Source organism: Peromyscus leucopus, chromosome 14 (genome assembly GCF_004664715.2).
Source record: "Peromyscus leucopus breed LL Stock chromosome 14, UCI_PerLeu_2.1, whole genome shotgun sequence".
Classification (NCBI taxonomy): domain Eukaryota; kingdom Metazoa; phylum Chordata; class Mammalia; order Rodentia; family Cricetidae; genus Peromyscus; species Peromyscus leucopus.
The window spans coordinates 37,933,665-37,948,265 of NC_051075.1; the positions used below are offsets into that span (position 1 = coordinate 37,933,665).

At 45.3% G+C, this 14,601-nt stretch overlaps 1 protein-coding gene across 11 annotated transcripts in view; it reads right to left on the reverse strand.

The window, feature by feature from the left end:
* Positions 1-13,824, reverse strand: part of Trim9 (tripartite motif containing 9) — a 112,677-nt gene extending 98,853 nt beyond the window's left edge. For all 11 annotated transcript variants that reach the window (XM_037210597.1, XM_028858588.2, XM_037210596.1 and 8 more), the window contains exon 1: positions 12,558-13,824. In XM_037210597.1, the coding sequence (XP_037066492.1) occupies positions 12,558-13,379 (822 nt within the window). In that variant the 5' untranslated portion in view covers positions 13,380-13,824. The remainder of the gene's footprint in view (positions 1-12,557) is intronic.
* Positions 13,825-14,601: the final 777 nt, after the last annotated feature.

Sequence of the window (14,601 nt, forward strand, 5' to 3'; positions counted from 1 at the left end):
CCTCACTCTGTCCCCATTCTCCTGTCTCAATAAGACTCCACTGTAGAATTGCATCCTTCAGATCTTATTCAGAATAAAAAGAGGCAATCTGAGGCTACCAGTGGGAGAGGTCTGAGGAGTTCTGCTCTGGGCATGCTAAGTGTGAGGCGGTTATATCCATCCAAATGATGGTTCCAGTGGGCTGTAGATGTAAATGTTGGATTAATGGCTAAACATGAGCTCAACCATAAAAACTGTGACATCTTGATAATCTGAAAAACATTTAACTAAAAACAGTTATCCCAGTTACTGGAGGATTGCAAGTTCAAGGTCAACCTAGGCAACTTAATGATACTCTGTCTCAAAATTTTTAAAAAAAGAAAGAAGCATAGGCTAAGGACATAGCTCAATTGTAGAGCACTTGCCAAGCATGTGAGAGGTCATAGGTTCCCTTCCCAGAAGCAGCTTTCAAAGAATCCATGTTCTATGCTAGGTACACAGGTGTGTGTGCCATTTGGGGTCTACTGAGAATGGTCAAATATGATACCCATGAATACTGAACTTGTTAGAGCCAGCCTGGAAATGCAGCATTCACAAATATTTCAGCGCTCTATTTTTCTTGTTCCTCAAAGTGGGAAATGGAGAGCATTGTATCTAACAGTACTCCATGTTCTAGCTCCACCAATGGTGGACTGACTTCTACAGTGGCAGAAAATGGGCCAGATACCACAGGCAGCTTGTAAACACCCGTTGATTACGTGCTGAAAACTGTTTATTGTATTTCCTGGCAAAATCTTGGCTAGATGATTGATGGTCAATAAAATCAATAGGAGCTTCTTGTTAGAAGCCCCGTGGATTTATCTCTGCCATGGAAGATTTAGTAGATTGGATGGAAGTCTGATTTTACATTTGACTTTATGTGACGAATGCTCTCGGGATAACATTTCACAGGTGTGAGAGGGAGGATGGTCCGGCGTAAGTAACGTGGCTTTATAGGCTTCATGAATCATTCTGTCCTGGCAACGGTGTAAATACCAGTTGGCAAAAGGTAGTGTGGGTGTGCTGTCGAGTCAACTGCTGATCATTTGCTGTGGGGAGAAGAAACTACAGACCACCAAGAAAGGGTGATCATGACAGAATGTTCTGGGGTCTTGTTCAGCTTTGCACTGGAGCTTGCTCTTTAGCATATAAATATGAATATGAATATGAATATGAATATGAATATAAATATAAATATAAATATAAATATAAATATAAATATAAATATATATGATGGTCCAGGGTTTTACTCTGAGGCCACAGAGCCTGTTCTAGGTTATCTGACTTAGGTAACTACCTTTGCCCATTTCTGCCAGCTGCTTTGTTCAGAGGACAGATGATATCCTGAAATTATACACATGGCAGCTCCAATGCCTTTCTCAGACTTTTCCTGGAGCATGGGACACAATGGGGAGTCCGTACTGCTGGTTGTTCCTCAGAATACAAGCTTCAAGCAAAATAAGAATAAAGAAGAGGAACAAATATCTCAATAAAGCCAAACTGTGGCCATCAGGGTAGAAAGGCAGCATCCTCCCCCCGAATGCCTCAGCAGCAGGTGAGAATTAACCGTCTACAAAGCCCGGCTCCTCAGAAAAGATGGCTGTTCCCACACCAAAGAGCAATGTTCAGCCAAACTTTCCAAAGCAAAGTCCTTCAGGAACAGCTTCTTCTTTGATCAGAGCTGTTAGCAAAGGCATGCAGCTTTGGTTGTGTGCAAGGGTCCTTTTCCAATGGTGCTGCTGTACAAAGTGCCACGGGCAGGGAAATTCCTAATGAACAGAAATTGATTTGGCTCACGGTTTTAGAAGATCAAAAGACTGCATCTGTTGAGGGCCATCTGCTGCATCATGACACAGTAGAATGCATCTCATGGGTGAATGGAAGTGAGAGAGAACTCCATGCATCCTCTCATCAGGAGTCCACCTTCTCATTAACTAGCCCAGCCAGATGCCACCAACCTATCCCGGAAGGCAGAGTTCTCCGACCTAACGCCACTCTCAAGGTCCCACCTCCCAACAGTGCTGCTCTGGGGAACAAGCTGCTACAGGGCCACCTTCAGACCACGGCAGCAAGGCTTATGAATCACAGTTTTGTTTGGCAGAGCTTAAATCTGTTTCTAAACCGTGACTGTTCATGAATGGGACTACCCATGGCTTCTTCAGCTGTGGGTTGCAACCTCATTTGGCACCGAATGCAGTGGAAAATTGGGGAACAGTAAAAGGCTCTGAACATAGGATGACTAGAGGTACGTAAGGAATTGGAGGTGTTTATAATGTGTGGCTTCCCTGAAGCTTGGTTCTGAATGCAGACCTCTTGCACTCAGTACTGTGGAGTGTCCAAGCTAAGCAATGCCAGCAGATGATACCTGAGATACCTCAGTCAGTCAGATACCTGAGACTTCTCACTCAGAGTTGAGGCTCCCATATGTTATGAACTGTAGTGTTTGCTGTGTACCTACAAAGTTTCCTGCTCTTATCAAAACATACTATTTTAATTGCCAAAAATCAAAGGCTTTGAAAATATTTTCCTATTGACATTTATGAGTATATAAGTATCAAATTAGTATACCTTAGGATTAGAGTGTTTTATATTAAAAGTTGACATTTGAGTTTCACTAAAAATTTGTTGAGCTGGGCAATGGTGGTGCACACCTTTAATCCCAGTACTCAGGAGCAGAAGCAGGCAGATCTCTGAGTTCTGAGATCGAGGCCAGCCTGGTCTATGAAGCAAGTTCCAGGACAGCCAGGGCTCCATAGAGAAACCCAGTCTTGAAAAACAAAAACAAACAAACAAAAATGTTGAGTGAATGACATGGAGTAGGACAAAACTCCCAGCTGAAATGTCCTTCAACATGCTTCTGCCATTATTTTGCTTACTTATGTGTTTTCAGCACTGACAATTATGAAAATGTTGATCAACTCTAAAAGATACTGAAGATACTTTGCAAATCCTCAGCCAAGATTTAATTTCTTATGCAAAAAAAGCACACCCGTCTCAGTATGCAAATTTGCTTTTTGTCCCTAAGAAATAGTATAATTATATGTATACCAAGGGATTATTTTATAATAGGTCACTTTACAATTTATTATCAGTAAATATTTAATTGGCATATCTATGTTATGTGCCTGTGTATCCAAGGGTGTGTAAAATTGTCTTGGGTGAAAAGGGATCACAGGAAAAAATGTTCAGTAGCTCAACTGAGTTTCACAGGAGAGGGTGCAAGAAGAAATTGATAGTAAACACAGATCAGATTCCCGAGTATGGCTTTAAACATATTTGTGTTTTCAAAGATGCAGAAACAAAGTATTCATGTGCCCCTTTCATTTTAAAATCCCTTATTCTTTTATGTTATCTTCATCTGTAAATTTTAAGATGTGTTGTTTCATTAAGGGGACTGCGGCTAGAGGATTGGAGAGATGTCTCAGCCATTAAAAGCAATGACCGCTCTTCCAGAGGACCCAGGTTCAATTCCCAGCACCCACCTGGCAGCTGACAACTGTCTGTAACTCCAGTTCTAGTGGATCTGACACCCTCACATACATGTAGGCCAAACACCAAAGCACATAAAATAAGATAAATCTTTAAAAAAAAAAAAAAAAAAAAAAGAGGACTGTGGCTGAGCTAAGCTGAAAGATTCCTGTTTGTCATCTAGCTCTGACAGAGAGGCAGGTTGGCCCTCAAGCCCTAATCCTGCCTGTGTTTCACCTCAGTCGATCTCGCTTATGGAACGCTCAACGAATGTGCCTCTCCTTTCCCCTTGCTGTGTATTTCCTCTTGTAACGAATTTTGTCGTGAGGAAACTTGGGAGAAAAAGGACTTTTAATTTCTATACATAAGAAACAAAGGACCTCAGCTACTCGTTAAGGATCCGGGATTTATGAGACGCAGCGCTGTGCTTTATAGGTCATGTATGTCCCGCTTATCAGAAAGTATGACTGAATAGAAGTCAATGCACGGACTCTGGAATCAGACGGCCTAGGTTCAAACTCTGGCTCTGCCACTTACAGTTGGTGGGATTTTACAACATTCCTGTATTCTTTTTCATAGGAAGATAGATAGATTATAAAAGTTAAAAAAAAAAAAAATGAAAACCAAACCAAAATAAAACAAAACAGACCGCTGTAAATGGCTCCTAGCAGTGTCGTGCATATAGTAAGTACTCAGTACATTCTCACAGAAAGTGTTAAATGTGTTTAAAATTTGATGATCCAACTGACAGGCTAATCTATAAACTTAAAATACTGGGATTGTGCTGGTAGTAATTAATCTTCCTCTCACGAATTCTTTCCTTCATTAAGCAAATCTTTCTCTAACACCTACTCATTACAAAATGTGGGTGAGGAGAGAGGTAAATCTGAAAAAATCGATGGCACAGGTTCCTGGGTTCCAGTGCAGACCCCCAAATGAGCAGTTGAGAAGGTGGATGGGGGGGGGGCAAGGCTGTGGCGCCTGCTCCTTCAAGCCCCACTACGAAAGCTTAGTTGGGGATGTCAAAGTCCGGTCTAGGAGGGGGTGGAAGGTAAGCTCAGTGGATAGGAAGATAGGTGGGAGGTCAGAGGTCAGGTGAGGGGGTAGGAGGGGGAAGCTGAGTATCAGACAGGACTGTGACGAGTCCTAGGCCGGCACATGGACTTTCATGCAGAAGAGTGTGAAAGGCTGTGCTCACGTGCCCGATGTAGCTGCAGAAGAAAGCGGAGACCGCCTGCCAGCAACGACAAGTTAGCTTGTGCAGCTGGGACAGATCCTTGCTGGGAGACCCCACCCGACCCCTGCCTGGGAGGGGTTGGCTTTGGGGTGAATTAGGCAAAACTAGTCATTGGCTGGTTGTCTTGATAAACTGCATTACTGGTTCATTATAACTCTAAGTTTAAAAAACTGACCTCATTGTCTATATGAAAATATTAATAAAGTTTACACCTTAGAAATACTACTCACTTAGCTCTTATAAATTGTGCTAGAATCTCATAGGAACATTGGGCTTTTAACTTATAAAATATTTTGCTTTTATTTGTGTGTGTGTGTGTGTGTGTGTGTGTGTGTGTGTGTGTGTGTGTGTGTGTGTTTATGTGAGTACAGATACCCTTGGAAGCCAGAAGAGGGCATCAGGTTTCCCCAGCCCAGTGGTTCTCAGCCTTCCTAATGCTGTGACCCTTTATACAGTTCCTCAGTGTTGTGGTGACCCCAAACCATAAAATTATTTAGTTGTTACTTCATAATTGTAACTTTGCTACTGTTATGTATCGTAATGCAAGTATCTGATATGCAGGAGACCTGATATGTGACCTCTGTGGTTGAGAACCACTGCCCTAGAGCCAGGCCGTTGTGAGTTGCTGGGTTTGGGTGTTGGGAATTGTACTTGGGTCTCTAGGAGAGCAGCAGTACTCTCTGTGTTATCTCTGTAGGCCTTTACCTTTTTGTTTTGGTTTGGTTTTGCTTTTTGGCTTTTGGTTTTTTTGAGACAGGATTTCTCTGCATAGCCCTGGTTGTCCTGGAACTTGCACTGTAGTCCAGGCTAGCCTCAAACTCACAGAGATCCACCTGCTTCTGCCTCCTGAGTGCTGGGATTGAAGGCGTGTGCCACCACCGCCCGGCTGCCCTTTCTTTACCTTAATACTGCCTATTCAGTCAAAAGCATTTTCACAACAATCTACTTGTACTTATTATAGTTTAGTGAGAAATTCAGTTAAACTTGGCCTTGGCATTTTGTATACAAAGCCTAGAAACAGTCAAAGGAGATCAGTTGATTTTCATTACAGTGCATTAGACTTCTGATGCCTAAAGTCATTTTAAAGAATTATAATATTTACAATAGTAAAGAAGACAATATGCACCTAGATCCTTACATATAAACATTACAAAATTAGGTAGTTCTTCTCTTTGACTTTTAGTATTTAAAGAATAATAAATTTAACTTAACATTTACTTAAGAATTAATGTAAGATTTACATAGGGCTCCCTAGGAACTTTTCTTCCTCAGGCTAGGGTTTTGGATATTCTATTCTTCATACACAGAAAAAAAAATCAATTGCAATTACCCCTAACCAAGTTATTGACTAGTAATTTACCTGAAAATGTTTCCCAAACATTTGAGCCACTCAAAAAGATATTTCCAAAGTTGAATAAGTTTAAAAATTGCTGGTTTGCAACAAGAATGCCAGTTGACACACCGTATTCCCGTCTCTTCTTTGGGGGATATAAACCAAGACTCTCAGTAGGTGCCCCAAGCTGGGTAGAGTGCCAAACTCTACATATATGGTGTGTTTTTATACAAATGTACATCTATAGTAAAAGTTAGTTTGCAAATTAGATGGAGATTAATAGCAATCACAAAAGATAATAGTTATAACAATATATAATAAACGTTATATGTATGGGGTCTGTCTCTCTCACAAAATATATTTATGGTTCTTGCGATGATATGTGATATACCTACATGTTGAGGTGAGCTGAGGTGGATGGTGTAGGCACTGGGACATAATGTGTAGCTACTACATAAAGGTTACTCAAACTCAAACATTGTCATCCTACAGCAGTGCATCAGATAATGGACCAGCTACCAACTAAGGCTGTGCAGTGGATGCTCTGGAGAAAGGGGTGAACCACATCCTGAGTGGACAGACCAGAATGGCGCGAGAGTTCATCATTGTTCAGAATGGCAAGCAATTTAAGACTGAGGAATTGTTTACCTTCGGAAATTTTCATTTAATACTTTTGAACTCTGGTTGACTTCAGTAACTGAAACCACAGGAAGTGAAACTGTGGACAAAGAATGACCACCACATAGTATTATGATGATATGACATTGTAGAGTGGGAACTGTCAGGAGTGTGCTTAGAATGGAGAGTTCCAAACTTATTTAACTATGGAAAATTACTGGGAATACAGTTTGAGAACTTCTGACCTCGAATGTAGATCGGCAGGGCTTGGAGAGGTGGCTCAGCAGTTAAGAGCGCTTGCTGCTCTTGCAGAGATCTGGAGTTCAGTTCCCAGCATCCACATTTGGTGGCTCACAACTGCCTATAAGTTCAGCTCCAGAAGATCCAGCACCCTCTTATGGCCTCCACAGGCCTATGCATGCATACACACGCATGCATGCATGTATGCATGAACACACACACACACACACACACACACATAAAATAAAATAAAATAAAATAAAATAATAGACATAATGGATTCTGGATTTTTATGCATAACCAAAGGTTTGCAGAGATTTGTTTAGTGATCTAGTATGTGATGGTCCTTTAAAAATGTGCATCAGGTTCTACACTGGGTATTTAGAGCTCTTTTAAATAAAGCTCCCTTTGGACTTCTTTGCAAACAACTTCACAATAAAAACCAGCCAAAGAAATCAACCAATAGAAGTGACCAGGTGGATTTAATGCCATTTTTGCTTCACTGAACCAATACTGCCTCTGAGTTTGTTTTTACAGCATCAGAATGCAGCCCTGTAAGTATAATGTTTCAGAGACAATATCTGGAATTAAAAGCAATTAGAATCCTCAATGAAAATGGCCAAGTTAGGTTTTTAAACCACATATTTTTGTAACTCAGGATTTCTCAATTGAGAATGGCAGATAAAGCATCATGAACTAGCTAAAGAGAAAAAAAGGACCATGATGTTGACATGAATGAGAAATCAAAAGTTCACTGAGGTCACCACAGCATTGTCTGGTCCAAGCTTCCTGACACCGTGAACTCTGGTATGCCAGTTTCACCCCCCTGGGAGGCAGATTTTGTTCTACTCTCCATAAATCTTCCTGCATGGCCTGAGCTGGTTTCTGCTCTTTACAGCTCTCAGTCTCTGATAAAATGTACTTCAAAATGATACTATGTACAACTATTGGGCTATTTCGCATTTTATTTTTATGTAAGAGGTTCTTCTCTCATCCTGGATGCCATGGTTACAGGTTGAGGATCTCTAATTTGTAAATCTAAAATCTGAAAATGCCTCAAAACCCAAACTGATTTTTAGCTCTTACATGACATTACAAGTAGCAAATTCCTGCCTAACCTCAGGTGAGTCTCCATCCCAGTCTGGCACTCCAAAAATCTGCATAAAATGACCCACCGGCTATTGAAAGGAAATGTATAGGAAACAAATAACTTTCGGGTTCAAATTTGGATCCTATCTTAAGAAACCTTACTATGCAAATGTAAAATATTCCAAAATTTAAAGAAATCTGAAATACGTCAAGTATTTCACAGAATTAATATTCAAAGCCTGCACAATGTCATGCACACCAAAAGGTCCATTACCTGGGTAGGTAGAAAATGTGCTGTTTATTTTCCTGCTGATAACCTAACTTGTGTGTGGACATTATGTCTAGTGACCCAACAATAGATGATGGGGGGGGTTATCTCTTACTTTATGCAAACTGAAATTAATGATTTGTGAACATTTTACACTATTTTTTCAAAGACTTTTGAGAACACCATTGAAGTGCTTTGCATCCCTGTGGGTGACAGAGAGAGGTGTGAGATTCCTTAGCCTTGAGAGTAAGTAGCCTGTCAGTCTGGGAGCCTGAACCTCCTGTCCTCTGCCCACTTCATCGTGGCTCAGCTCATTCTTAAAGTTTTCTAAACTTGATTGACCCAAACTTGTAAATAAATAAAAACATAGCACACACACACACACACACCTTTGGAAACAATTGGATGTGGTAGTGTACACCTTTCATCCCAGTGCCTGGGAATGAGAGGCAGGAGGATCCAGCCTGGTCTACATAGTGAGTTCCAGGACAACCAGAGCTACATACTGAAATGCTGTCTCAAAATAATAAACAAACAAACAAACAAATAAAATAATAAATAAAAACACAACACACCAAAATTAACCGGACCTCCCCCCCCCCTCCAAGTCTTTATAACTCAAGGAACTTCTTTACACTTACAATGGACATTTGGAACAGAAGCTGTGATCCTTCACATTAAACTTTGCACATTCAGTTTTGAATACGTTGTATGTACTTATCTACCACGAAAACCAAGAAGATTCGTGGCACAATTAGAAGTAGAAAAACTGAATACAGGTAAGGGACACAAAGTTCTTCATTTTCATTGTGCCTCAGCTCAAGGGGGACAATTTTCTCCTCCGAAACATTGTCCTATGACCTATAAGAATGTTCGTATTTCACACACAATGTTCTATGTCTACCTCAAGTAAATTAATGGAAAAAGAAAAAGGCACAAATGTAGGCTACTGAGTACAATGACCACAAGGAAATACATTGTAACATACTGTAAGGTACAATTAACAGAGTGTTATTTTAGAGGCATCATCTAAGACATTTTCATACAACTAAGCAAATACTTCTCCAGCTTAGTTCAGGAATGAAAGTGGAATCAACTGATGCCTTATTTTAAAATGATTAAATTGTAAATCTTCATTTTTGGAAAAGAAGGCCTTGGATGGAGATTAGGGTAGGAGGATCAGGAGTTCAAAGTCACCTTTGGCTACATGGCAAGTTAGAGGGCAGCCTGGGCTACATAAGACTCTATCTCAAAACACTGAAGTTAATTCATTTAAAAGCAAAGCAATTTGAAGGACCATATGAGACAGGATCAGGAGGAGGAGTACACGTTCGGGGTAAAGGGAAAAGAAAATCTGTGCTTGGCAGCACAAACATGGAAGAAAGCTTACGAAACATTCACTGACTCAGTGATTCATAAAATCGAGAGTTTAAGACTTGCAAAGCTCTTGGGAACTGTTGAACATTACAAAGAGACTGCAATAGTAGTTCCAAACGCCTGTTTCAAAATGTCTACAAACCTCTCCTGTGTTTCGAGTTTTTCTATTAGCCTGACTTAGATAAAGGGATAGAGTAAGTCCTGTTTTAGTTTAAGGCTGATATTTGGATTGGTCTATTATTTCATATATTATTTATAAATTTTAAAAGTCATGAATATCTAAAAAGTTAATTTGGTAAACTGACAATAAATTTTAGCCAGCTGTTAAAAACACTTGAAAACTATTTGGCCTTGAGTGTGCAAACTGATGACTAGTGCCTAACGGATATTCATTTATGGGGTTTTTCTTCATCAGCAGGAATGGTTACTATCATAGAATATGAATGAAGTCATTCATAACTGAATACCCAACTCTGAGAGAAGGAGGGATAGTCCTATGCTCTTCCCATATTTTGAAGGTCATAGCAATTCTGGCCCAGGAGCATTTACAGAGATAGTAAATTAAGAATTAACATATTATCTTCTTAAGGAAAATTAAAATTAAGGACTAACGGTTAGTGTTCTTCTAACAGATAGCAAATGAATATTAAAATCTACCATTCTTTGGCTCAAATTTTCCAGGCCATTTGGTTATCCGGATATTGACTGAACAAAATGATACTGATTTATTAGTCTGGAAAGAATATGCCAAAAATCGGACAGTACATGGTCTTCTAGTCATTTCATTCCATTTCTCATTTTTTTTGTAATTTTCTTTTAAGCAGATATAAAAATTTCAACCATAGTATCTACTCACAATTCCCATTGTTAGGTTAACAAACAGGCTTGACATTTCAACTTTCCATGGGGCTTGGCATAGATTTGAAGGCTCCTTCTGGTCTTCATGGATACAGCATGTGCTTTTCTCCATGGACAAGCAATATTGAGTGACATCCACATATAGCACTAAGGTCTTTGCTGGGGGGGGGGTGATTACTTTCTTAGATACTTTGTGGAGCAATTCAACTACAGGTCATCCGTGTCCAGACTACAGTCATGAGTTTGAGTGTAGCATCATTATATGAAGGGAAAAAATGGCTGAGAACTACAGTTTTTAAAATTTTCAAAACTGAATGCCATTTCAAAGAGTAAAATTGGAGAGCTGGGCAGGATGGCACATGCTATAAATCCCTTGTCACTTGGGATACAGAGACAGGGAAAGAGTTGAGGAAGTTCCCAAAGATTGATGAAAAATGCTGACATTTGTCATTTTATGTCCCCAGTCATTATTGTTCCCATCTTAACTGCAGGATAGGTGTCTCTCAAAGTCGGCTTTTCTAGTCACCAAGGAATGCTGGGAAACTATTGGGGACACAGCTGAGGGCTTCCCTGTCTTATCCTTGGGCAGACAACTCTGTGGTATAGAGACAATTTCTCCCACCACAATGCTGGGCAGGTGCCGTGCCTCTCCAACTAAGGGGAATACTTGAAAAGTAAAGTTGACTTACAGCACATCTCTGCAAGAGGTCTCCTTCCTGGTAAGCAACACGGGCGTGTTACTATAAGGAGCCCTTTCCTCACAAAGCTTATCTTCCTGCTTTGTGTGTGTTGAGGGAGGGCCAATATATTAACACAAAACCAGCATAGTTAATACATGTGGCATGTTATCATGCCAGAGGGTGATAGGTACTACTGAGGAAAATAAAACAGGGAGGAAAGATTGTCTGAGCGGCATCCACTGGTCAGCAAAGCCTCTATTTGGGCTTCACTCACATCTGAGCAAAGTCAAGGGGGCAATGGAGGGAGTCGCCCTATCTAGGCACTGGGGAAGAGAATGTCAGGGAAGAACACCCACCGTAAAGGCTTAGGCGGAGGCCAGGCCCCGGTGCTGGTTGATGAACAGCAAGAAACAACAGAAGCAGAGAGTGAGGAGTCAATGAGTGGAAGAGGCCAAGAGGAAGATGTGGAGAGGATTTTGCCAGAATGTTCTAATGGTCTGACCACTACAGGAAGCCATGGGAGTAAGGGAGGAGTCACATGACACCATGTTAAAGGCATTCTTTCTCAGTAGGTCTGGGAGAAGCCCCATCAAAAAGACCCTTCTGCGAACAGGTGTCTTAAAGTTTGCGCATGCAGCTGCTGAAAGGGGGAAAGGACTGAACCCTGGTAGAATGAGGGTTTGGGGGAAGCGATGGGTAAAAATCTCTGGTCCTTCTGCTCGGGCCTTAGGTCCCCCTCCGCGGAGGGTCAAGGCCCAGACAGACTGCCTTGGGACCGCAACCTCTCCACCTGCTAGAGTGGAAGGCACCAGGACCGGCTTCTCGTCCAACACGAGCAGCAGCGTCAGGTCCAGCTCAGAGCCGACTCATCAGTATTCCGCCCGCGGAGTCTCTCCCCGCCCCCGCCGTGCATCGGGGCTTCTGCCTTCCTCGCTGAGACAGTCCCCTGAGGTCCGCACCACCCCCTCGCCCCGCCTGCCCATGTCTCCCGGCTCCTCAGCCCACCTCGGCCACCACTGGCTCTTGCCCGGAGCCCATTGCCGCCCGCGCGCCTCTGCCAAGCCACGTAGGCTTTGCCCTAAGGTGGTGGCAGCCATAGACTGCCTTGGGCCCAGCTGACAGGCAGAGTGCTTGGGGAGGGAAACCCACGCTAAGACATCCCTGCAACAGCTCCCTGGAGACATCCGACCTCCCCGCATCGCATCAAACGTCCCCCGAGCCTCCTGCAATGCACCAGATCGCAAGGCAGTCGCCAAAGGCACCTGCACTGCGCCCCCACTGGGATGCGCTGTGACCCTAAGAAGAACCCAGTGCTGCAAACCTGGAGGACCCTGGGCGCGGGAAGTCAGGGGTGGGCTGCCTAGGACTCACCTTGTGCAGTTTCCACATGGCCCCCAAAGCCTTGACTTCGTGGCTGGAATGTTTGCCTTCCTCCAGGCACTGGTAGCACACTGGCATCTTGCACTGCACGCAGTACATGCTGTGGTTCTCCAGCTCGTGGTCTGTGCAGGTGGAGACCTTGCGCGGGCTCAGCCGCCGGCTAACGCGGCCCTGGGCCGGGGGCACCAGGCGGTGTTTGGCTAGGGGCCCCCGTGGCGGGTGGCAGCGCAGGCGGCAAGGGTCGCAGTAGAAGACGTCGCACTGTTCGCACATGACCGTGGCTTCCTTGGGCGCCTTCTCGCAGAGCTGGCACTTGAGGGCCGCGGCTTTGCTCTGTTGGTAGCGGTCGATGACCCCTTCCAGGACGCGGTTCTTGGGGAAGCCGCGGAGCCCCCGGTCATCCAAGATGAGGCTGCGGTGGCACTGGGGACAGGTGATGCAGGAGTTGCGGGGCACCGGGGCCAAAGCCGGTGACAGGTGGGTGGGCGGTGGCGGCATAGCAGGGGGGAAAACGCGGACGCCGTTGGGCGACTTCTGGCACGGGGTAGTGGGGGCGCTGGCGAAACCTCCGTAGGAGCCATAGCCGCTGTCCGCCTCGCTGTACAGGCTCATCTTGTCCAGATCCAGATAGTCATAGTCGGAGACCCCAGAGCCCGAGGCCCGACGGCTCTGGGGGGACTCGGACTCCGGGGTTTGCACCAGGATGTTGCGGGCGCACGCCTGACATAAATTGTGAGAGCAGGGCAGGATGATGGGCTCCCGATAGAAGGAGCCACACACAGGGCATTTTAACTCTTCTTCCATCTCTTCCATGGGGACCGGGCTGGAAGCGAGGCCGCGGCGGCTGCAGCAGAGGGGGCCTGACCAGGCGAAGCGGCCGACGGGCCTGGGGTGTCCAGCACCTTGGCCAGCGGCGGCGGTGGCGGCGCCTCTCCCGTGTCGCCTAGGCGCCGACTCCCCGCGACGCGCTCTCTCTGCGAGCCGCCGAGCCTCCGCGCTGCGCGCCAGCCCGGGCCCGCCCCCTCCCGCGGCTAGCCCCGCCCCGCCCCGCCGGGGAGCCCAGGCTCAGCGGCCGGCGGCCGTGAGAGCGGCGTTCTCATTGGCCTCCCGCCCTGTCAGTCTCCGCTCCTCTGCAGGCCACGGGGGGCTCCGTGGAGTCGGAGCTGGAGCCGCGGCTTCGCCTGCTCGCAGCTGCGGGATCTCGGGAGGGGGTTGGCGCGCGGGCCGAGAGGGAGGAGTGGGGCGGGATGATTCATCCCGCGCCCCGTTTCCTTCCGAGCTCGGGTGCCGTCACCCCGGAGCAGGGGGCGTGAGAACCCCTCCCAGTCGCAAGTGGGCTGCTGCTGCCCGTCGCCTGCGCGCTTGGCGCTTGCCTTCCAGCTCTGCTCTGTGCGCCGACCACCCCCTCTGCTAGCGCAGCGCAGCGCAACGCGGAGGACGCCCCTTCTCCTTCCGCTGCTGGCAGCGAGCAGGCACCTCCCCCGGGCCTTCCTGGAGGCATTTGGGCTTTTCTCCAGCTCCCAGAGGCAGCTGGAGCGCCCGCATCCCTGGAGTCTGAGGGAGCTGGCTGCGTGCCATGGCTACAGTACCCCCTTCCTGCGCCCCCGGTAGCTCCCCCCCCCCCCCCCCCCCCCGTGAGGCAAAGGCTCAGCATTCCTCCAAAGCTGTGCCACCATCGCTGCATGCTTTAAATGTGCGGAGGCCCTACGTCTTGAAGTAAAGGTTCCTCGGTCCCTCTCACCCTCCCAGCCTCCCAAAGCTCATCCCTCAGCATCTGGCTGGGTTTTGCAAGGGGCCCAGGGATGCTAGTTGTGCTGAGGCAGGGATGGTTTGTGTATTTCTGAGCGTCTATCATTTGGTAGCTAGCTGTGTGAACGAATCACTGTGAGACTGCAGATTCTCAATGTTTGATTCCAAACAACATTCTCCAATGTCACATGCCCTGAGCACCTACCATGAATTCCAGAAAGGGGGGTGGTGGTCTTTTTTCCCTTTCTGTGAGGTGATGAAGGATCTGATGATAGCCCTTATATAC